The sequence below is a fragment of the Aythya ferina genome (genome assembly GCF_964211825.1).
Source record: "Aythya ferina genome assembly, chromosome: 4".
Classification (NCBI taxonomy): domain Eukaryota; kingdom Metazoa; phylum Chordata; class Aves; order Anseriformes; family Anatidae; genus Aythya; species Aythya ferina.
Genome location: NC_140300.1, coordinates 27,500,787 through 27,523,878, shown reverse-complemented (window position 1 = coordinate 27,523,878; position 23,092 = coordinate 27,500,787). Strand labels below are relative to the sequence as shown.

Here is a 23,092-nt window from a genome sequence, read left to right as displayed (position 1 = left end):
GCCTTTAAAACATTAATTAGGTATTATATATGCCCTTTGTTTTCTTCACTAAGGAAAAATAAAAACTAATACAGTTTATGTAAAATGCTCTATTTGTCCACTTGAAATATTAATTTGAGGCAAGAGTCTTTGAGATCCCATTTTTGTATCAACAGCTTGGGGACTTTTTATTTGTCCAAAATTTTCATTCTTTCAACAGAAAAATCATTTCTTCCAATCTGCTCTATTTTAATCACCTAAATCTCCTGCCTCCTGTTACTTGGGTAACTCACTATCAGGAAACTTTATTTTTTCATGATAAATCCAGTCAGCTTTGGAATGGTGCACTAAGAAATATAGAGTAACGTAACTCTAGCAAGCTTCATTTATTTTCAAAGTTCTCATCACGGTGTCATCACGGGCACAAGAAGCATTCTCTCTAAGTTAAATTTCTGATACAACTTCAAGCTTATCCGATTAGCACAATCCTCTCTCTCTCTCTCTGTTTATCTGATAGCAATCTTCCTGTTTTGATGATTATAAATAGTACTTGTCTCTTAAAGCATTCTCTCATCTTTTAGCCATTTTCTCCCTCCCATTTCAGCTGATTGTTCTTTACCTACCTAAAATTATCTTCCTGTTCATGCTGCTCTGTGCTGCTAGTCCACTAAATCAATACAGTCAAGAACTTTCTTCTTGGTAGGCTATTTTTCATCTCCAACAAAATGCCAGCAATGCTTTTCATGCTATTAACTTCATCATGGTTTATGCTCACCTATAGCCTAAGAGTCAAAACAAAAACAATGCTGTGAGATTAAACAGCACAGCTGAAAATGAGTATCTAATGGACAGAAAAAAACAATAGTGTTTTGAGACAGAGCAGGGGATGCAAACATTAGGAAATATTTTTCAGTAGTTTTGCCAATGTAGCTCAGTTCTTACAGGTAATAACAGTGCAATACTCCATTATCAGGATCTTTTCTTTGTGAACAGTCTCAAGTGTTTTTTTCTGTTTTGTTTTTGCCATGCACAAATGGAGAAGAAGGACAATGCACAAAAATAAGTCAAGATACCAAACTTTTAACAGTTTGTCCAGATTAGCCTCCTGCACTTAAATTAGAGCTATTTTAAATATCTGCAGTTTCATTCAATCATTGAATTCTGCATTGACTGTCCTAAGAGACCCAGTGTGGGCAAGTCAGAAGACCAGTCTAAAACCACAACTGCCACCCAGAGAAAGCTTTGAAAAAGAAAAGTCCTGTTCTGTATGGTTACTCCTGTATTCGGCTAGTTTCCTCTACCCTTTTTCTCCTAATAATTCAGTGTTATTCCAACCATTACTAAGTATGATAACATTCTGAGGTTTCCAGCATACTTTCAGACAAAAAGTGAGAGGTTATTTCTACAGGTAACTTTTAATGCAAATCTTCAAAGTTTTGGAAGATTGTGTTTTCTTTCCCTTCCCAATACATATAATTGCTTTTATTTACACACTTTTCACCCCTTCTTGTACATTTATATTAGTTATTGCTAGTTAGCATTTTCATTCTTAAACAATAGCACTAATGGTTTACAATCATGACACCTCACAATACCCTGGCTTGTCATTTATGCAAAATAAAAAAGAATCTTCAGCCTAAATACTTATTTTTAAATATTCTGGCAAGTCAAGATTTTCTCATTTATTAGTAACTGTGCCTGACAGAACACATTAAAGGTGCCAGTATTCGTGACTGATATAGATGAAGTTCAAGTTGGCTGACAGGAGATATTTTTCTTCAGTTCTTCATTCGGTTCTTACTCATCCCAGGTATCTCCATATTTATTTACTTTAACTAAAGAAAATAAAGAAACAGTAGTCATGTTATTAAATCTAATTCCCAAAGTTATACAGTGCCAAAAACTAGGGTATGTTGCAATTAAAAGTAATAAGTGGGGACAGCATCAGTCACAGTACAATAAGCATGTAATTTAAACTAGTTTTGAATAAATGTGGAGAAGAAAGTCTGTAATTCATTATTCTTTAATGAATTAATACTCAGCCCAAAGGCCTTCTGTGCAAATTTCTGCCCTACAGAATTTGTAATTACTTTGAAACAAACACAACATGTGGGTGAAACAAAGACAATTGGAGGAAACGGGCAAGGAATGTTACAATAAATATGTGGCTACATAATGTAGTTACGTGCACAATTGGATGGATTCAGGATAGCTAAAAACACAAACAAAAATCAGTAATCCCTACTAGGAAACTACTCAGCCATTATTATTTGGCAGCTTCCTTTAGTACAGAAGTGAGTCAGAGAAGAAAAAACAGGGTACTGGTCTTAAACGCTTTATTCAGATCTGTCTTGCATAATTGAAAAATGGTTTTGGGTTGGAAGGGACCTTAAAGCCCACCTGGTTCCAACCCCCTGCCATGGGCAGGGACACCTCCCACCAGCCCAGGCTGCCCAAAGCCCCATCCAGCCTGGCCTTGAGCACTGCTAGGGATGGGGCATCCACAGCTCCTCTGGGCAAGAGGAGCAGATTGATATTGCAGGTAAGGCACAATGAGAAGCTGACTCAACCTATGAGCTGATTGCTATTTTTATTAATCATGGCAGCTTAGCAAGTCATGCTCATTCCCTGAAAAATGGTCCAGTCCAGTTCGCTATGCAGCTACACAAATTCATACTGTTACAACGGGAAAAAGCACCAGCAGATGGAAGCTAGGGTCTGCTTCCTACATGGTTAGTTTTCCCTTCTGTCCTTGCATCAGAGGACAGAAACCAGTCTCTTATTTGCTAGCCTGGTACCTACAATAAGGAGATAAGATGATGAGCAAAGGGGTGATGGCTCAGGACGTGCAAACAAGTAACGTGTCCCATATGACACAAGACGCTGAATCAGATTTCAGCCCATGACATCAGTGGACTTAAACACACCTCTGCTTATAAAACATTTCTGATTTTTTTGTACTCCCTTCTTACTCCTTTCTCTAACAAACAGGTACTCTTGAAAGTTTATTCACAAATCTCCTGCACTGCTTCATGCAGTTCGAGTCTCAAAGCCTGACTACACCCATCAACCAGAACACAGAAATATAACAGAGAAGGCAATATTGTGGATTAACATTTTATAACAACTAAAATAACTAAAAATAAAATAACGAACGCATTCTCATTTCTTAGCCGTGAGATTTGCCACGGAATATGGCAAGGTTTGCAGAATGCTACTTAAGTTTTCTGCTTATGGCTTTCAAGTGATGTTTCTAGTGGCTTTCTATTTGTGTAGAACTATCTCGAAAAAAAAACAGTGTAAATCAATGATTGTGTAAGGCAGCTGGCTGAACTTAGAATCTGAAAGGACAGGTCAATAATTTCTTAATGTTTCATTGGACAAAGACATGTAATAACAGAAAAAGACTTATTCTCTTAACAACATTTAAATCACTACCCAATCATTGTTTGTAATTCTAATTTCAAGACCATGTGGATTTGTCTACAGATTAATGATCTGGAAAGAGTAATACACAAAAATGTAATAGATTTACCTTCCTAAGCAACACTGTTCCAAAGTTTACTATTTCAGACCTTTTAGCATATATCTACATATATATGTATGTGTGTATTTATTACAACTGTGTGTGCCTAACAGGAAACATCACCTGTTCCTACAAGTCTCATTGCGTTGTGATTGAGATGACTGGACACTGCACACAACATGAAACAATTACAACTGACATTCCTCCTGCTGACATCATTTTCTCAGATGTCACACTGACACCGTTCTGGAGCAAGTAATCATAAATTGCTGCTGGTGTCTCCTTCTCAAAAAAAAATGATCAAGTGAGAGAATTGACTGAATGAAGTCTTATCCTTCAGGGCACCGCATTCTTCTTCTGCTGTGTAAAGTTTTGTTTCTCACTGTGAAAACAAATCTCAATATTGCTGCCAAATACCATTTCCTTCCTTTGAGTTTTAATGTAGAATAATGAACCTCTACAAACAATGCCGCTATAGAAATGTGCTAATTCCACATGAAACAATTCATAAATGCCCCCCACTTCAAAACCATCAACTATGTGCTCTATTTTGATAGAACAATGCTATCTAAAACATACACCCCCCTTCCATAGCTAAAACTCTTCACTAAAGCTCTGAGCTCAGAAAATTCTTTGTTGAAATATGTTGCACAATGTATTTTTTAAAAAAGAAGCTATGAGATTGTCTGAGTCTGTCCCAAAGCAATATGGACAGAGAAGAGGACTTAAAATCTGCTGCTGGAAGATCAATGTTTTTGAAAATAAAATTAATTTAAAATATGTAACAATAGATTACATCACTTATCAGATACTTGCAGATAGTGTAACAATGTTGCTTAAAGGGTAGGCAGAATTAAGCTTTGGGTTTGTAACTATTTTTAAAATTACTGCTACTGCTTGAATATACCATGTATGGTTGTGAATCAGCACATTACCTTCCTTAGCTGGTTTTTCCTGTGGCAACTTGACTGGAGTTTCTGCCTTTGGTGGTACCATTACTTCATACGTTTCTCTGTGTTTATTCCTTAATTCTTCGTACGTGACAGTTTTTTTTTTGCGACCTTCTTCTGGAAGTGGAGCAGGTTCTGAAAACAAAACAAACACCAAAATAACAGAAATGACAATCAACTAAACCTGGCTACAGCCTATTCTAGAATGTCAGTTAATTACAGCTCAATCCCAAATGAAAAGGAGGGTGACAGCTGCAATTCAAAATGCAACTGAGTATGTATGTGGTCCTTCATTCATTCATTTCCTTTAATCTTTTTTGTTTTGTCTGTTTTAGCAGACCAGCAGTTAACTTATTTGTGTCATTTCATCTAGTGGAAAGCCTAATGGTCATGTGGTCCCTGATGGATAAAACAGTTCTGGTCACTTGATGTAAAATTAATGCTAGTCATACATTTGATATATTTATAGTTTCTGAAGAGAAATGAGAGTGAATCTTATTAGGACTACATCCATCACAGGTCACTTAATAAACATTTTATCTACATTTATAATGCAGAATCTTGGTTCTATACTTATGGCTTTATAAACTGTCAGTATTTGTAATGCAGCGTTATTACAATTCCCTTGACACATCTACATCCAAAACTTTTATATAACTAAAAGTGAGTTGCATGAAAGGCCTTTTTTTTTTTTTTGCATCAAATAAAACATTTTCCATCAGGGAATTTAAAACACAAACTGATTCAAAATATGTAACTAATGGACGGTAGCTTCTTCCTTTTTGTACCACAGAGATTCAGAGCAGTGTTTCCCCTGCCCCCACCAATAGCTGAGGACAAAGTTCATATTGGAAGGAGGGGAACAGCTGCACAAACCAGTACTTTAAAACCATTTTACTTCTCCATGGAAAAGTCAGCTGTTGCGTGAGAGAACACAATATGCACTCAGTTCTCAGAAGATTTAAATGTTTGTCACATTATAAAAAATAGTTTAATGTCACCAAATTATAGTAGTATACAGTTAAAGCATCAAAACTGGTGAAAATGAAATAAACTAAACCATGTTCTCTACCATTTGTTTTCTAGCCTTTCTTATCAGTTGCATTGAAATGGTTGGCATATTCACTTTAATTTAAATCAAAAAAAACCTTCAAGCCAGGGTGAGTTGTCTGCAGGCTGAGTTTCATAACAGATTAAACCTTGTACATGAATTTACTTGCAATTAGAACTACTAAGAAAAAAAAACAAACACCTGCATTTAGATTAAACTTAGAAAATTACACACGGATTTACCTTCTGTCCCTGAAACAATTCTGGGAACTTCAAGGTGTTTCATTCAAAAACACTCTATTATCCCACACGTTTGCATGGGATGAAATTAAGTTTAATGAGAGAACTAAGAGACAGCTAAGAGTTACTGAACTACCAATTGCTAAATACTACGACATATCACACCTTGCACAGCATAATCAGTGATTCCTGTAGGTGAAGATTCATTCAGGGAAGCACTGAATGGAACTGGTTCGTAGCTAGAGAGGCCTCTGTCTGTTGAGCTATAATCATCTGAATATGTAGAAGAAAGTGGGAATCCAGCTCTTGGAGAAGAAGGTTCAGTAAACGACTGAGAAGGTGTATCTGAAAATTCAGATTTCCGGCTGGAACGGCTGAAAAATGATAAAATTAAATATTAAATACAGAACTGTTAACAAGTTAAAATGAAACTATAAGAGTAACATTGTGTGCAGCTGCAGACAATACTCTGGTAAGTGGTTTAATTTAGTTTCCAACAACATGAGTTACTGTCTTTAAAAAAAAAAAAAAAAAAAAAAGATTTCTTTAACATTGCTGAGATCTACATAACCCCTTTCTCAACACCCTTCCTTCCTCCCAGAAAATTAAATCATACCTGAAAATCTCTAAAACAGAAGACAAAAGAGAAAGTGTTTTGCACTTTACAATGTAAAAATGACAATCCCTCCCCCCAGGGACTCTTCAGAAAGCAAAAACGCGTCAGACACAAATAGTACAGGGTGTGTCCTTTTAACTAGTGGTAGCATGTGAACTACAGTTAGTTCTAAAGATCTTTTAGGAAGAATTTGCAACTTAAAACTCTGCGTTATTACAAACTACTATAATTGACCAATAATACACAACAGAAGAAAAGGAGAATGAAGAACTGTCTTGGGGAAACAAAACTGTAACAGTTTACTGAGTTGTTCATTTATTATTTCAGCAGAAGCATTAATGAGTTTTCTCAGAGAAAAAAATTAATACCACACAAAAAATACTGTGGAAACTGATGCTTGATACTCGAGTACTCACTACCAACTCAGACTGGCCCTACAAACCACTACACAGTTATTTGTCTGTCCCTATCAAAAATGCCATCCTCTTGGTGTCACTAGAGTGTATTCACCTTGTACTTTAAATTTCTGTTCAGCTTTACTTCTACTTTTATATGAAGAACATCTGCAATTAGTTTGTCTACAAAAACCTTGCAGACAAAACTGTCATAAATTTAAACTGAAAAATTAATAAAAAATTAATAAAGTCCTACATGAATCTAACAAATCTTAGCACACAGTGGTAAGCAGGACTCACTATTTACTCACTATCCAAAGACTGCCTCTCCCAGTTTTGAATCAAGGGTTTAAGTGAGATATTCCAAAAGTGATTTGCAATTAAACACCACTTGAAGTAGAAAACATTCTGGAACAAAACAGGAAATAGTTTTAAGAACCTGATGAGTTTCTCATATGTACGGCATAATGCTGTTACAGATGTAAAGGATTTAAACAAACAGCATTAAGTCTGACCACCACGCTTCTTCCTGCACTGATATTGTTTACTGAGCTCTTTCCTTTGATAAACACTGAAATCATTTCCACCCTCTTCCTACTTCAATCAAACTAAACTATGGGAAAAGCTTCCAGAAAGTAACACTATTTTACTTCAGTTCACTTAGTTTACTTCACAGCTGAGAAGGGCAACTTCTGATGTCACACTCCTGTAAGTAAATTCCACAGGAAAACAAGTCTCACTTATCAAAATATATTCCTTCTAAATTAAAATGCTTCTTTTTCTATTCCTCAAAGTAATCGGTTGTATGTAACAAATTCAAAATGTGTGTTTCACAGCTGGCCAATTCATACAGATGATACAGCTTCCTGAAAGTGGCAGAAAGAGGAAGAAGAAAGAGGAGGGAAGGTGCAGATCTGAAGGTGTAGATTATCTGAAGGTTTAAATTTAAAAGAATTAAATTCTTACGAATGCGAACTATGTCTCTGAGCTTGTCGTAGAACATCTCCTATTGGGGAGTCCTTCAGTTTCTTAAATTTCTCGCTACAGATTGGCAAGTAGGATATCTTTCCAGCCAGGTACCCACACGTTCCTGCAACTTTATTAAAAGAAAAAAGATGGTTTTATATGCTGTATCATAACATTCAACATAGCTTTAAAGTAGTCATTTCCAATAAATTACACAGCACCTTGAATTAGAGACAAAAGGTTTAGATCTGAAAAAAAATAAAAAGTTCAGTAGTTATCTCTTTGCTACTTTTGCGGACAAAGGGTACTAAAAACAAATACAAGAGCTGAACAGAGACATACTTAGAGAGAGTTAGACATGACCTGAGTATCAGGTGACTTCAGCTAGTAATTAATGAGTGAAAGGTACCAAAGAAGAGAGCTCCAATCAGCTTTTCCCAAGACCCAGAAATTGCAACTATCAAAGATGACAAAATGGTAAGGAATAAAGAAAGGTAGAAAATTCTGAGAATTCAATCCACCAGAACAGACAGATCTTGACAACGCGTTCCCAGTATGAGGAGACATTACAAAATTTCAGTACTAGGCTTGGTATCTTCTGAAGAGGTTACCTGAGGACAAACAACTGAATTATTTGAACCCTTGCAATCTGTAGGCAAACGTTTTCCATGTGGTACATAAGACATTTTGATCTGCTAGGCAGGACATCACACTAAATGATCACAGCAGGTTTTTTGACCCAACAAGAATTCAAACTAGATATTTAGCAAAATGAAGTTAAGCAGCATAGGTGATTCTCTTTGTAATTTATGCAAAAGGTTAAAGTCTCTTTTTCTTGAGGCCTTCTAGTCAGGACACAGAAACATCTCTCGAGAAAATGTTTTACCCAAAGTAATTAGTGGCTAAAATATTTGTTTTCTATTATAACATAACTGACAGCCAGATAATCTACATTTTCCAAATTAGTACAGTAAATCAGGTACTGTTGTTCTTTGCTTCTTCTGTGTTCACTGCAACAAGACTTTAGAGAAGCTAATCAGAGAGATAAAGGAGTTCAGGTACCACTACAGGCTAATACCAGACAGAATCAAGGAACGTCCTGAGTGGGAAGGGACCCATAAGGATCAGAGTCCAGCTCCTGGCTCCACACAGGACCACCCAAAGTTCAGACCCTGTGTCTGAGTGTGTTGTCCAAATGCTTCTTGAACTCCATCAGGCTTGGTGCTGTGACTGTTGCCCTGGGGAGCCTGTCCCAGTGCCCGACCACCCTCTGGGTGCAGAACCTTTCCCTAACCCCCAGCCTGACCCTCCCCTGTCCCAGCTCCATGCCGTTCCCTCGGGTCCTGTCGCTGTCCCCAGAGAGCAGAGCTCAGCGCCTGCCCCTCTGCTCCCCTCATGAGGGAGCTGCAGGCCACCACGAGGCCTCCCCTCAGCCTGCTCTGGGCTGAACAAACCCAGGGACTTCAGCTGCTCCTCACGTCTTGATGTCTTCAGTCCCCACCTGACCCAATTACATTGGCTAGATATAAAAGACCATTACTGCAGTCAAGCATGGATACACTTCAGAGTCTATGAACCAGAAGAGACACGCACCATTAGCAGACTATGATCAACAGACACAGCTTTGATACGCTCAGATCAGTGACACCAGAAATGCAGGAATGTTCTTAAACTGTTTTATCATTGTTTATCATCAGCTAACTATGAACTAGCAGTGTCTGGAATTTGATGTGCTCTTCTTTCAGAACTCATCAAGGGGAAAAAAACAACACAACTGCTTCCTTTGACCAGATGGCACTGCAGGAGGAATGTACAGTTAAACTCTGAGACATGATTTGGACCTGTAAATTGTCTCTGGCAATACTTAGCAGGAAGATCCTGTAGACAGTAGCTGCATCTGACCTAAACAATATAAGAATGAAATGAAAACTGCTTAACTCAGGCCTTTTAAACTGCAGCTATGCCTCCTCCCTTCCCCCCAAATTCCCCTAAGATGTATTTAAGAAGTACATAAATCACTTATAGTTACCTACTGAAAAACAGTCAAAACACACTTTGCATGGAAAGTTCTTTAAGTCTATATGCCCGCTAGTGTACACTGAACAGAAGCCAGAAGTATTTTGGCTAATAACTTTAACTTTGAAAATAGTTGGTCCAGTCCAGCTGCTCATTTTCTCCTTTGATTTCAAAATTTAGCTCTTCTAAACAGAAGGAACATGGCCCTTACTTACAAATGTGTAGGTATCAGGGAAATAGTAATTCCATTATTTATTAGAAAGGTTTGTTAAAAAGGTTTGTTCTATTATTTGTTCAAAAAGGCAAGCAGAATTTACCATAAACAAATGGCAGCCCTAGCCTCTCTCATTCATTTATCTGCTTAAACAACATTTCCTTTGGTACAAATCATGGGTTTTACCCTCTTCCCACTGAAGTAAACTGTAACAGTAACTGGCTGTAACTGACTGCATCTGGGCAGATTGGCAAGATGGCAACTTCCTGTTTTACTGTCATGTATTAAATTGAAAAGGTTAATTTATTAATTTATTTTTGATTATACTTAATCCAAAATCATTCACAAGAAATTGCTGTTTTCCTATAATTGTACACACCTAATGTCCAGGAAAAAAAGGCACTAAAATAGCCTGAATGGGACAAGTGAGACACATGAATAATGACCTTCAAATTAGGAAGGGAGGGGTGGGTGTACTCTGGCAAAGTCCTTCAGGCAGACTTCACTGCAGCAGTATGCTGTTCTAATATTTTACAAGATGTTATTTAGACTCACAAAGTTTTAAACAATGTCAAAAAGTTTTGCTTGCCAGAACAAGAAGAAATACCAAACAGATACTATGAACAATAAATACAATCATTGTCAAAAATCAATTTCTGATAGAAGCATCACAAATTGCAAATATTTGTAGTTCAGGCACTAGAAGAAAACGTCATTGTTTCTTCCCTCCTGTCAAGTTTACACAACCAAGGAAAATACAGAAGCTAAGTCAAAAGAAGCATTTTTATTTACTTCTTTTCAGCTATAATAATCTCAAGAGATGCTTTAATAGCAACAGGTTACATTCCTACAGACACTTTTGCTGAAGCATGAATTTATTTCTGATGATGCTGTTTCATCTTTAAATTCTACCATAGAAAAATATTCATCCATAACAAAAGGGGAAAAAATACGCTTGCACAAAGCCTGTTAGCAATATTTTCATCTTAAATTCTCACCTTACACTTGTCAAGAACATTTTGAATTTTAGAGTTCTATAGAAAGTCTACAAACAAAGCTCATCCAAAATCAGTTGCACAAATTCAAAGACGATGAGTAAATTAACTGCTCTACCTCTTGATATTGAATACATTCTTCTGGTATCAGATGTTGTAGTTAAATGTTTCGAAAAAGTTGCTGACTGGTAGAATCAACTGCAGAAAGGTGAAATTTATTTACTGGATAAATCAGATCACATATCTACATCCTCAGGCACAGTTTTACCAATATAAGCATAAAATGAAGTCACAGTGAATCAGCCAGCTAGTCTCACAGGGATCACATCTGAGCAACAGACTCCAGGACTGAAGTCACAAATGCAAGCTCAATTCATGTACAGTTTTTACTTACATGCAACTTTAGTAAAAGAGCCAAATCTTGAGGTCTCTCTTAGAATACCTGAAAATGAGGAATCAAAGTAATTATTAGTAAGTTATTAAGAATTAAGGTGAAGAAACATTAACTGTTCTATGAATCCAAAGTGACAGTTCTCTTGCATAATATCGGGGTAACAGGTGACTCTTTAAAATTTAAGTGAAAGAAAATTCAAGAAAACTTAATATTGGAATTCCCCATAACATTATAAAAAGCTAACAATTATCTCTTTAATATATCACACAGTATCATTACACGCTGTAGAATACGTTGGTTCATAATCAATGAGATACTGCATATGGCAAGCAATAAGTAAGAATGTGATTTTAATCAGAAGTTCTGTTCTTTTAGTTTCAGGAACTGCAAGTCATATAGCTTATGAGTTGGAACCTCTTATTTACCAGCAGATTAGGTGTTAAAGTATAGTAACTTTAGTAAAAACAAAAAATAGTTAATCTGTGCAAACTCAAATTAAACTAAGTATTTTTAATACTTTACCTTTTTTGATTAAGAAAGTAGTAGCAAGCATGCTCGCTGCAGCCAAAGGAAAAGCTGTAGAGAAGAAAAGTTGCTTAAAATATAATTGTCAACATTTTCAATAATATTTAACAAAACATACAATAAAACAAGAGTCGTTAGGTCTTGCTAGGTTCATTTGTATGAGAATCTAATCATATACAATGATCAAATTATACAAACTATGAAACATTCTCAATTCTAGCTTAGAGACCTCCTATAAATAATGAAGTACAGGTTAATGAGTCATCCTCTCCTCACCGGACTTCATGCTTCCTAAAATACAAAAGGCAGTGGCAGATGGAATCATGGTACAAGATTCCAGGTGCTGACAGCTATCTACAACTGCTACAGCATTGAGATGCAGTGCTTTAAACCTGAGAAACAAACACTGTTCTGTAGGGGAGAAGGCCACACAGAGGCCAGTGCCTCCAGAAGTTTTTGATAACCAAAAGGCCTGATTTTGTTTTAATATGAAAACTTTTAAGTATCTCCAACTCTTAAAGAGATACAAAACAAACTAATGTAAAATTAGGTAACCCAATCAGTTTTTACTTATCAACAAACAGAAGAACAGAGCAAGTTTTTCTTTAGCTTACGGATCAAGCTACACAACTGGGGATAGGTTCAAGAATGCAGAGAAGACGATGAGCACAGAACAGTGTTACCACCTATCACAGTCTGCTTAACAGTTCACATCAGTTTTTATCATATTGAATTACTTCAGACAGCAGAAATCATTTGGAGATAGCAAGAAACAAAAGGAACGCTTTTTCAAGCTGTGATAATTACAACATCAGGAAGATGAAACTATCTGTAAGACCACTAAGGTAACACAAGATACAGTGATACCGAAATAACAAACATGGTAATGCCAAAGTCGATGACATTAAGGACTCAGACTTGTCACAGTACTACTACACTTTAAGCAGCTCTGAAAATATAGATGTTACAAGAAGGCTCAGTGACTTGCCTTAACTCTACCTAGGGGAATTTTACTGTGAACAGCGTGAGATGTTAATAGTATTTTGAAGCACACAATCTGCTAATTAAGTTCCTATTTCAAGATAAATAGTATTTCTAAGAATTTTTACAACACTATCTATCTAAACTAGATTAGGAGTCCAACTAGTGTTTTAGGGTAAATATGACTGGATGTCACTTTTAAGAAAAAGTATTGGTTCCATGGCTCACAAGCAAGATTACAGTAATTACAGAGGTTAGAAATGACTTATACACCTAGCACAAATGTTCTGGACATCAAAGATAGATTATGCACTGTAATGGCAACAAATGCTACTAAGTGCACCTATAAATGACACAAAATGGTAACTAGAAATTAAAACAGCAATAGGTACATGAAAATTGGAGTCGAACACAAGAATCACTATGCAAGCGTACAAAATAAATAAAAGTAGCTTAATAGATCAGAGACATTGCTGCTTTTCACTGGTATGGGCAAAAAGTACTTTGCTTTGGGAACAAAATAAATCCTAGGAAAAATACTGGAAGGCTGGTACATCAGCAGCAAGTCATTAAGGGTGGGAATGTAACGTGTTCCATTCAAAATGGTTTTCTGAGGGAAAAAGTCATATCAAGTGTGTGATTTTGTTGATGAGATTAAAAGTGCAAAGGATAAAATGGTAGATTGTAATGTGATTTCTGTATTAGAATTTATATTATCTGATAACACAATTATACATTTTACTGGTATTACTAATGTTTATTAAACTGAAATAAGAGATGAGTAGCAAGCTCTTCTGAAAGAAAAGTTAGCAATGAACTATCACAACACAGAGGGTTTGTAAGAACTGGTAAAAATTGACCCCATCTTGAAAATACATAAAATTACACTACCTCCGAATAATAAGAATTGATACAGTAAGAAGCAATGATGTCAAGGCAGTCACACAGGCAGCCTATGCAAAGGAGTGTTCAAAACCCACATATTGATCACAGCTAATACAACCATGTAGACATGTATGATACAGAACAGTGAAACGAAGACAGGAGACCCAGGAAACAGCAAAGGGCTTTGGGCTCTCCTAGTGAGATAACAGTACAGGACACAACTCTTGAAGAAGAATCCAATTACCAACGTGTTTCCCTGAAGTGAGACTACTCAAGGAACTAATTTGGGGCTTCTGAACAGTACCTACATGTTGCTTCTTCAGTCTCTGCAAAAAGATGAACAGGGCAGTAAGCTTCCTTACCAGTCAAGAACTCAGAGCAAAACACCCAAAGAGGGACAAACAACTCCCCTTGTGCACTCCATGAGAAAGGTTATCAATAAGCCACAACAACCATCTTACTGCTAACGAACATGACTCTCTTCATGTCTAAAACGGCTGGATTTTACCAAACAAGCAGAAGGCTTCTAACCATTTGAATAAAAGTGGAAGAGGAAAATGCCAAAGTAATAGAGAACGTCTCAGCTGAAGCAGAACTTTGAACTGTTAATTCAAAATTGTAATGGCTTAGAAGTTGCCACTGAAACAACTGGCTGCCAAGAGAAAGCAGAGTGCCAATGTGCTAAGTTTAGCAAACCAGGTGCTAAATTCTTCTTCTGTCCCAGTCTCTACTAAACCACCTACCAGCACTAGGACTAATCTACTAGAGCCTGGTACAATAGTGGAGACCAATTACCTCAGAAGGCTTGTTCAAAGCTCTTAATCAGGTGTATATAATACAGGTATGTCTTGAACCTTTGGACTACAAACACAAAGTTAAAACGTAATGTCAATCAATTCTCAGTCGATCAACATTTTATGAAAAACAGAGAATTTACTGTGGTATTTTGATTAAATTTTGACAGTATTTTGTGAAAATAATGCAAGTTTATTATTCTTGTACACTTAGTTGTAGTACAAAAATTATTGACTGCAGAATCATGTTTGCGAATCTTAGCTTTTATTGACCAGAAAAAGCCCAAATACCTGGTGTTCACAGACAGAAATTTTCTCGAAAAGTAGAGCTAAGTGATTAGTTTTTTGCAAGCCTCCAGAAAGACAAAAAGCAATAACTTCACCCTAAAGTATTTTATTTTTGCATTCTAAAGATAACAAAAATTGAAAGCATATAAGTGACAAACAAAAAAGTACATCCAGATACATAAATAAATGTGGGCCTAGGTTAATTATAACGATTTCCCAATTTTTAATAAACACGTTAATTTAGAATGTGAAGGGGTCTCGTTATAAAGGATAAACCTTACAAAACACGTTGTACTTTTTGCACAGCTCCTGTCCTACAAACTTGTAATAAATAAACATGAGTCCTACGTAGATCAGCACTCACTGGGATGCCATTTTAGGCCACGGGCAGCTTCTTAATGAGCTGCCAGGAGAGCTGCACCTGGGCCTTCCTTCCTTGAGGCCTCAGTCGGCAGCACACAGGGCAGGAGGAAGGCAAAGCAAGAGGCCAGCAAACCCAGCTTACCTCGGTACCGGGCGCTCTCGTCAGCGCACTCCTTGAGGAGCCTGCGTTCCTCCTCCGTCGGCACGTAAGGCTTAGGTGCCACATTCTTTTATCGGGGAGATCGATTAAAAAAAAAAAAAAAAAGAAAGAGAAAAAGGCAGGTTTAGGATTTGTCGGTTAAAAGCGCACTGTAACTTCCAGGCCTCGTAGCGCCTGTGTTTTGATGGGGTTATAGTTAAGGAACCGACAGCTTGTTGTTTACATTAAATATAACGTTAAAAAAAAACACTTATGGAATAAATGAGAGGAGGGAGAGGGATGTACTTAGTGCGTGCACACACTCAGCCAGCTCCTTTTCCCTAGGTAAGGCCCGCTGGGCCCCCAAGGCCAGGTTTATGTGCCCGTGACCCCCCCCCCAGCACTTATGGGGCCGTGACCCCCCCCCCCACCGTAGGCGGCAGCGGGGCCACGGCCGGGCCGGGGCCGGCCTCAAGGGCACGGCGGGCGGGGAGGGCACCGGGAGGCACCGGGCCGCGGCTCCCCGCCCGCCCGTGCCGGTGTGTGGGGAGCCCGGGGCTGCCGCCTCCCCCCCGCAGCCCGGCCGGGTGCCGAGGGCCGCCCGTACCTCGTGGGGCTCCCCCACCTCCCCGCCGCCGGGGCCCTGCCCGGCCTCCATGGCGGGGCGGTGGCAGCGGGAAGCGGAAGGCTCGGGGCCGCCCCGACCTCGATGGAGGCGGGGACGGGGCGGGGATGGAGCCCGGGCTGGGCGGCGAGCCCCGGGCGGGTCCCCCCGGGAGCGGCTCCTTCCTCCGCCTCAGCGCCGGCCCCGGGCACGGCGCCCGCGGGTGGCTGAGGGAGAGGACGCGTTTGGTGCTCAGCGTCGCGCTGAGGTGAATTTGGGAAAAAATCCGGTGTTTGCAGAAAGAATCCGCGTGCTCGCCTCTGGCTGACGCTACCGAAATAGCAGCTTTAGCGGGTGAGTGGTGTGTGTTTGGCAGAAATCAGGACAAATGGTGTTGCTGTGCATGCTGTGAAGTTTTCCCGTAGCCGCTCGGAGCTGCCGCTTGATTTCGCCGTGTCCTGCTCTGCCTCGGCTCGCCTGGGATGCAGCGCTCCCTGCCAGCCAGCCCTGCCAGGGTCAGGGGCTCTCAGCCCTGGGGTTCAAGAGAAGAGGCTTAAATTGCTGCTGACTGGTGGAGGTACAAAAAAAAGGCTGTGCCTGGAGATAGGAAACGCAAGGCTTAGAGGCTGCAGGTGTCAGAAATTAGTAGGGAACGGGCATGCAAAATAGCTGAAATTAGTAGAGAAAGCGACTATGAAAGGAGTGCTGTGAGCAGGTGAGGGACCCGGGGTAAATGGAGTTAGGGGTGTGTAAAGTAATAGATTTGGCTGCTTATGGTGGCTGCGTGCACCAGCAAGGAAGCTGTAGAGGAGGTGGGCTTATGAGTGCTGGATTCTTGAAATAAGCTGGGGGGATAGCACCAAGGATCTGTGTATTAAAGGTTTCTTAATTCATAGTTTTCATCATACAATAAATAAACTTCCAATCTACATTAAATTCTTCTGCCTCTTAACACAGATTTCTTCCAGCCTTCATCTCTGCCTATTATCTGAGCCCACCCTAACGAAGCACATACCAATAACAGAGCACCAGTTAGGCACATTATTAATCCCAATGCAAAATATTTTGGCCTCATCAACTCACAGTAGTTTTATTTACGGTCTCCAGCACAATTCTAAAGGCGATTTATTTCGTTCTTCCCATTTGTCTTTCAGTACATTCTAGGCAAAGAGTACAATGTTTTTTTAAAGCTTGCATTTTTATAGGGGAGGACGTGTTTATGGACTGCACCTTCTCTAAACACGGAGCTTCAATGGGAGGAAATGGATATCGGTCTCCTTTGTTAAAGAAAATAATGACTCGGTTGTTTTGCCTATTATAAAATGAATAGTTATCCATTCAGCTTTCCCAGTTCACTATCCCCAAATCCCTTAGACTTCCAATGGGGAAAAAAAAAAAAAAAAGAATGTCATACACCAAACCGGTAAGTTTTACCTTCCTTTCAAAAATTTCCTAGTACAGTCTGCCTGTGAGATGCTTATTGATACTTCAAGGTTTCATCTGGTTAAGTGTCCGTTTTTTGGCTTAGAACTGCAGGTGCAGGGCCATGTTCAGCATATCTGCATCTCTGACACTTCATTCTCGTGCTACAACTCTTGTTCTGAAGTTCACTCATAGAAAGAAATCTCTACAAGGACCCCCTTTTTGTCACCTGGTTTACTTTTACTGTTTCCCTAACGCTCATGTCATCTTTCTGGCAGCTAGTTGAGAAGTCAGTTTAAAATCAGTCATGGTACTGCCAAGTCCTGATGCATTACATAAAATCTTGTCAATGGGCAAAGCTTAAGGCTAGCTGTATAACCCCTTTCTGTAAATCTAATTTCTTGAATACTGTTTTCCCACCTTTTGCTTTGACCGCAATTCCAGCTGCCATTATCCAATATATTTTTGTTTAAAAATCTATGTGCTAGGGTAGACCTTCAGAGATGACAATGTAATGCTATTTTTCAAGGACTTTGGAACTGTTTGTTTTAATGACATGCAAAATGACAGCCTGATGTTTTGACAACTGTTTTGCTGTTGAGTGTGTCTTTAAATATGCACAATCAACAAAACCGATAGATTATTTGTAAAGAGAAGTAGCACAGTTGTGTATTTTTGTATTTTTCAGGGGGTCATTCATTTTAGTTACATTACAATGCACCCATGACATTATTTTTTTTTAATCTTTTGTAACTTAGTATCGTCCAAGAGTGAATATACTTGAGATTCAAAATACTGTAATACTCTAACTTGACAGATAGCCTTCAGAAATTTGAAACGATTTCTTCTGAAGGAGCTGTCTCGAGGAGGAAAAGGAAAATTTTAGAAAAATAAGAGTCTTTTAAAATGAACGGATTACTTATCTAAGAAGAAATTAGTAGGTGTGAAAATCTAATGGTTTCCTAATCACAGCGCTTTGTTAAACAAAGTCACAGGGCTCAGGCTCGAGCATTCATATGGTGAGTTTGGTAGGGACTGTCAAGTGCTTTAAAAGCTTATCTGCCTGGTAAATTCTTCTCCATCCCCTTGTTTAGCGGCTAGTGACAGGCTTTATACAGATTCATTGCAAAACAAAAAGTTGGCTTAACCAGTAACTTCACTTTTGAGATGTTACACAAGACACGGGACGCTGAAATCGCGTGGATGTGCGAAAGTGTTGGAGTATCCGCGGATCTGGTAAGGCAAGTCGCCAGAACAAGTACTGGAACTTCATGTGCTCGAGTACATAGCTGGAATGGTGATTTTTTTATTTTTTATTTTTTTCTCTTCTGTTCGTTGCTCTTGCTCAGGTCAGGACAAAAGAGTAAAACACAACAGCTGAGAGCTTCTGATTCTTCAGTTGTTGCCAAGAGTTAACAGGACTGTATTTGGAAAATTCACTCTCTCCCTAAGGAGGAAACAACAGCGCTTTGTACCAAAAAAGAGCATTGTTGTAACCACTGCAAGTGGTGGCGAACAAAGGACCAGTTATTCGCCCCGAGCATTACGGCACATCAGCAAGAACTGGAGTGGATGTCTTTGCAGAGCTGACACTCAAAGCCTCAATTAGGAAGGGCTTTACCCACATTGATAATAATTACTATTACTAATAACTGGTACTATAACGCACTTTGTAAATCACTTTGCATGTTAACTGATCCTTAGGGGTAGTTTGTAAAGCAGGCAGGTAACAAGGTGGGAAAATCTCGATTCTGACAGTTTATGCGGGTGCGCTCGAGGCTGAACACCGAAGGTCTGGTTTATTGGCCCTGGTCTCATTTCAGTCACATTTCTGTGCGTGCATTCACAGGGGAGACCACGCCGGGCTTCAAAAGCAGAGGCAACTCGCGATAACGCTTTGCTTCAGCCAGTTGCCTAAAATTATAAACAGCAGCGATTAATCCTGTTTTTCTTGTTGGGCGTCGCGTTGCCCAACGTTTAGGCTGCAGAGGGAGAAACGCTCCACGAAATTCCTGAGCACACAGGGAAGAGTTCAGCTGAGGTATTCCCTCGGCTACGAGTTTATTTATTATTTGTTCCTCTCCCTCAGCCGGACCAGCTTTATTAGTGCGTTCTTTATTCGTGGGGGCTTTATTAGCGGGTTCTTTATTCGTGGGGGTCTTATTAGCGGGTGCTTTACTCGTGGGGGGTTCTTCATTCGTGGCTTTCAGCCGGCACGAGCCGCCCCGCTCCGGCCGGCGGCCATCTTGGGGCTCCCCTCGCCTCACGGGGCCCGCCCGCCCCGAGGCGCTGCCGGTGACGTCACGCAAGCCAGGCGGGCCTGCCCGCCGCCCCAGCCTATCACCGCCGAGCGCCTCAAACCGCGGCCCCGCCTCCCCCTCCCCCTCCGATTGGCCTCAAGAGCGGAGGGCGTGGCCTGGAGGGGCGGGCTCTCCCCAACACCAGCCAATGGGCTGCGAGCGGGGGGGTGGCATCGCGTGAGTGCCGCGCGCGCTCCCCACTCAGCGTCGGCTGCCGGTGGGGCGCCGCGCGCCAATGGCCGGGCGGGGCGGGGCCGGGCCGGGCCGCGGAGTTACCGGAGGGGAGAGGCGGCGGCGGGATAAAGCCGGCGGCGCCGGGCGGCTCCCGCTCACCCAGCGGCGGCCTGCGGCGGGACGGGACGGGACGGGCTCCTCGGGGCGGCGGCGGCGGCGGGGTGAGTGGGGGAGCCGACCGTTGGCGGGGACCGTTGGGCGGGGGGGGGGCCGCGCGCGCGCTGCAACGGAAACGGAGCGCGAGGGCGGGGCGGGGGGGGGAGCGGCCGTTGGGTACGGGGCCGCTTTGAGGGGGGGGCTCGGAGTCCGTGCCCGCCTGAGGGGGGGGGGGCCAGGCGGTGCCTCCCGGCACGGAGCCGCGCTTTGTTCCCGCACCCTGCGGGCCCGGCCTGCCCCGCTGCCCCACGGCGCCTGGGGCTGGGCTCTGCCCCTCAGCGGCTCCGTGCCCACCCCGTGTTTCCTCCCCGGGTTTGGCTCGGAGCGGCTCGGTTCGGTGTTCGCTGCTCAGGTGGGAGTCGCTGAGCCCGCGAGCAGGTGAGCTCCGGCCGTGCGCCGAAAGGCAGCGGGAGGGAAGGCAAACAATGAGCGCCAGGTGCTGGGTGGGCGCTCGGGCTGAGGGTGAGCTGCACCAGCAGCTCCCTGACACGATTTTAAGGCGTAGTGAGGTGGAAGAAGCGTAACCCGGTTGTTTTATCTCATCACAACTAGAAATCTGAGCTGTGCCTTTGGAAAATGAAACACCAACACAGGAAGCAACTTCTTTGTTACTCCTGTGTGTGCTGGACATCTCCAGAGCTCAGACTTCATGTAATGAGAAAGGTGTATCAGGCAGCAAGGCACTTCCCTGTGTCTCTGGTCAACACAGACCAGAGAATGAAAGCTGCCTGTAAGTTATTGAGGTAGTAAAGAGCCACTAACAGTTGCAGGAACACACAACATACTGCGTACTGTGATAAATGGGACAACTTCCTGATTCGAAGTTAAGGGTGAAATTAACTCATGTTGTTTTAGAGGTTTCTGCAGTGTGCTCTTTCAGTAGCTCTCCTTCTGTGCTGCTACTGTGGTGCTGAGGATGTGCCCCAGATGCTTCAAAATCTCCGGGGAAGATTGTTGAGCAAGCACTGGGAAACCACACACACGATTCTTATCTTGTGACACTATCACAGGAAGGAAACAAACCCCTTGGTAAAGATTGCACTGCAGGTTTAGTAAGTCAGATATGTAAAGACGAGAGCACCTTTCTCTGTGCCAGAAGCTGCTGTTTTCTGTAATCTGTGGAGGCCACTGCTCAGGGGGACTTGGTGGCAGCTGTCAGTAGACAACTGCCTTCCCTGGGTGAACTGCTGCTGTGAAAAGCTTCCTCATTTGTATTCCAGAATGGATGTGGTTCAAGTCTGTGCTGGCTTCTCTCAGGAAGCAGCGCTGTGGTATGTTGCTCCGGGATGTTGTTGGAGAAAACTGTTGCTGAACTTTGTTTCAAAAGAAAAGTTGTTTAATTCTTCTGCAGGGTTTATTTAAGATTAAGCTGAAACGTTGAGCTGACTTGGCTGTTTGTTGGACTGGCTGGCCTAGGTGAGCCAAAGTATAGTCATAGCTGATTCTCGTGTAATAGTGTGATACCTTTCAGGAGGGAAGTTGGAGTACTGTGGGGCTGCAAGGCAACAATTAAAACTTTTAGCTTTTCATATTAACGCTCTCCAGTGAGCACTCTACAGTGTCATCCTGCTAGGCATCAACAGGTCAAGAGTGGTTCACAATGTGTTGTTTTTTTCCCCACTGTGAATGTTTGCCTCTTTAATTTTGGGGGTTAAAATTAATTGGTCTGCTGAAAGTTTTTGGTAATACAATTGAGAACAGACTGTCTGTATTTATTTTTTTCTAAGAACTTAAGAAGATTATAATTAAACCCTTTCTCATTGACTATGCATCCGTTTCCAACTTGGAAAACATGGTGTTCTGCATCAGGTATTGCCAATTCTATGTCTAGTTTTGTATTTCAGGGAGTTTTATCCTGGTCATTTTGTCTAGTGACAACTACTTCAAAGGACTAGATGTTTTTTTTTCTTGGTCTGAGCTCCATGAGTGGCATGCAGGCGAACTTTACACCTCAGTGGGCTCATATAATCCGGGTATGTAATATACTCTCTGTGGCACAGAGAGCCACGAGCTTTTAGCAATTTTCCTATATGTTTGAGCCACAGCTCAACAGAAAGCATGGCATGTAGGCCTCATGTTCAAACAACAATGTAAGGTAAAAGAACAATACAAAAGGCAAAAAAAACAATGTAAGGCAAAAGAACCTCAGTGTACACATGGGTTGTCTGAGTTAACGTGAGAGAAACAAGGATAACAGTTCAGGGTTCATGACCGTGTAACTCTAACTTTTGGCCTGCTTTGTCTTACCGGTAGGAAGTGCAAGGTACCTTATCCGTCAGTGGTAGAGCAGCTGGCCTCGTGCATAGTCTAGCTGTGGTTTACCACTGTCTAATGCTTCTGCACACTTGCACCCAAATAACATTGAGCCTTTATGACTTCTATATCTGTAATAAACTTTCTGGGAATGATAACGGGCTGGTGAAGAAACATTGCAACATTTGAAGGCATTGGGGTTCAGCATTATTGGCACAGGCTGCCCAGAGAAGCTGTGGATGCCCTGTCCCAGGCTGGAAGGGGCTTAGGGCAGCCTGGGCTGGTGGGAGGTGTCCCTGCCCATGGCAGGGGGTTGGAACTGGGTGGGCTTTGAGGTCACTCTTGACCAGAGCCATTCTGTGGTGATTCTTGTATGGGCTATTTCCAAATCCCAGTGAGCTCGGTAATAGATGCTAGCTAGACTGCTTCAGCTAGGGTTGCTTCTGCCTTTTTTTTTTTTTATTTATTTTCTTTATAGCAGTTATAGCAGTTCTCCTTTGTAGTATTTAGCTCGCTTACTCCAATTGTTCAGCAGTTAGTTCTCAAAATATCCTTGTAGCACTATACAGCTCTGTCTCCTCCAAGCCTGTTGTGTTGTCCTTCCTTCCCCTCCCCCAAATCTCTTGCAGTCCCTAATTCCCTGTGACATGAGCACCTCCCAGGAAGAATGACAGAACGTGATGTCAGATAGCGGGTGTCCAATACTGGCACTGGAAAACATCAGAAAGGAATACATCCACTCGAGCTAGTTGAAAGTGATCTGCCCTTGAAATGGCTTCATTTTTGAGGGATCTCTGTATTTACCCC

General features: G+C 41.2%; 2 protein-coding genes across 2 annotated transcripts in view; one reads left to right on the top strand and one right to left on the bottom strand.

Annotated features, from left to right (window-relative positions):
- Positions 1 to 1,375: 1,375 nt before the first annotated feature.
- On the bottom strand, positions 1,376 to 16,074 carry OCIAD1 (OCIA domain containing 1). The gene is made up of 8 exons (XM_084518262.1): positions 15,924 to 16,074; positions 15,320 to 15,404; positions 11,864 to 11,917; positions 11,342 to 11,389; positions 7,723 to 7,852; positions 5,911 to 6,119; positions 4,441 to 4,590; positions 1,376 to 1,814 (listed from the first exon to the last, which is right to left on the bottom strand). The coding sequence occupies exons 1-8, from the start codon at positions 15,972 to 15,974 to the stop codon at positions 1,777 to 1,779; spliced, it is 765 nt and encodes a 254-aa protein (XP_084374388.1). The 5' UTR covers positions 15,975 to 16,074; the 3' UTR covers positions 1,376 to 1,776.
- Positions 16,075 to 16,147: 73 nt separating this feature from the next.
- FRYL (FRY like transcription coactivator) overlaps positions 16,148 to 23,092 on the top strand; it is a 170,668-nt gene continuing 163,723 nt past the window's right edge. The window contains exon 1 of the mRNA XM_084518260.1: positions 16,148 to 16,274. The gene's annotated coding sequence lies outside the window, so the exon portion shown is untranslated. The remainder of the gene's footprint in view (positions 16,275 to 23,092) is intronic.

What these genes read in the sequence shown, in the direction of transcription:
- OCIAD1 (XM_084518262.1), bottom strand. Translation starts at nt 15,974, where the DNA reads ATGGAGGCCGGGCAGGGCCCCGGCGGCGGGGAGGTGGGGGAGCCCCAC. An exon ending in CGAGAGCGCCCGGTACCGAG is followed by an intron (nt 11,918 to 15,319) that starts GTAAGCTGGGTT and finishes TCTTCTCTACAG; the next exon opens with CTTTTCCTTTGGCTGCAGCG. An exon ending in TACTTTCTTAATCAAAAAAG is followed by an intron (nt 11,390 to 11,863) that starts GTAAAGTATTAA and finishes CCTCATTTTCAG; the next exon opens with GTATTCTAAGAGAGACCTCA.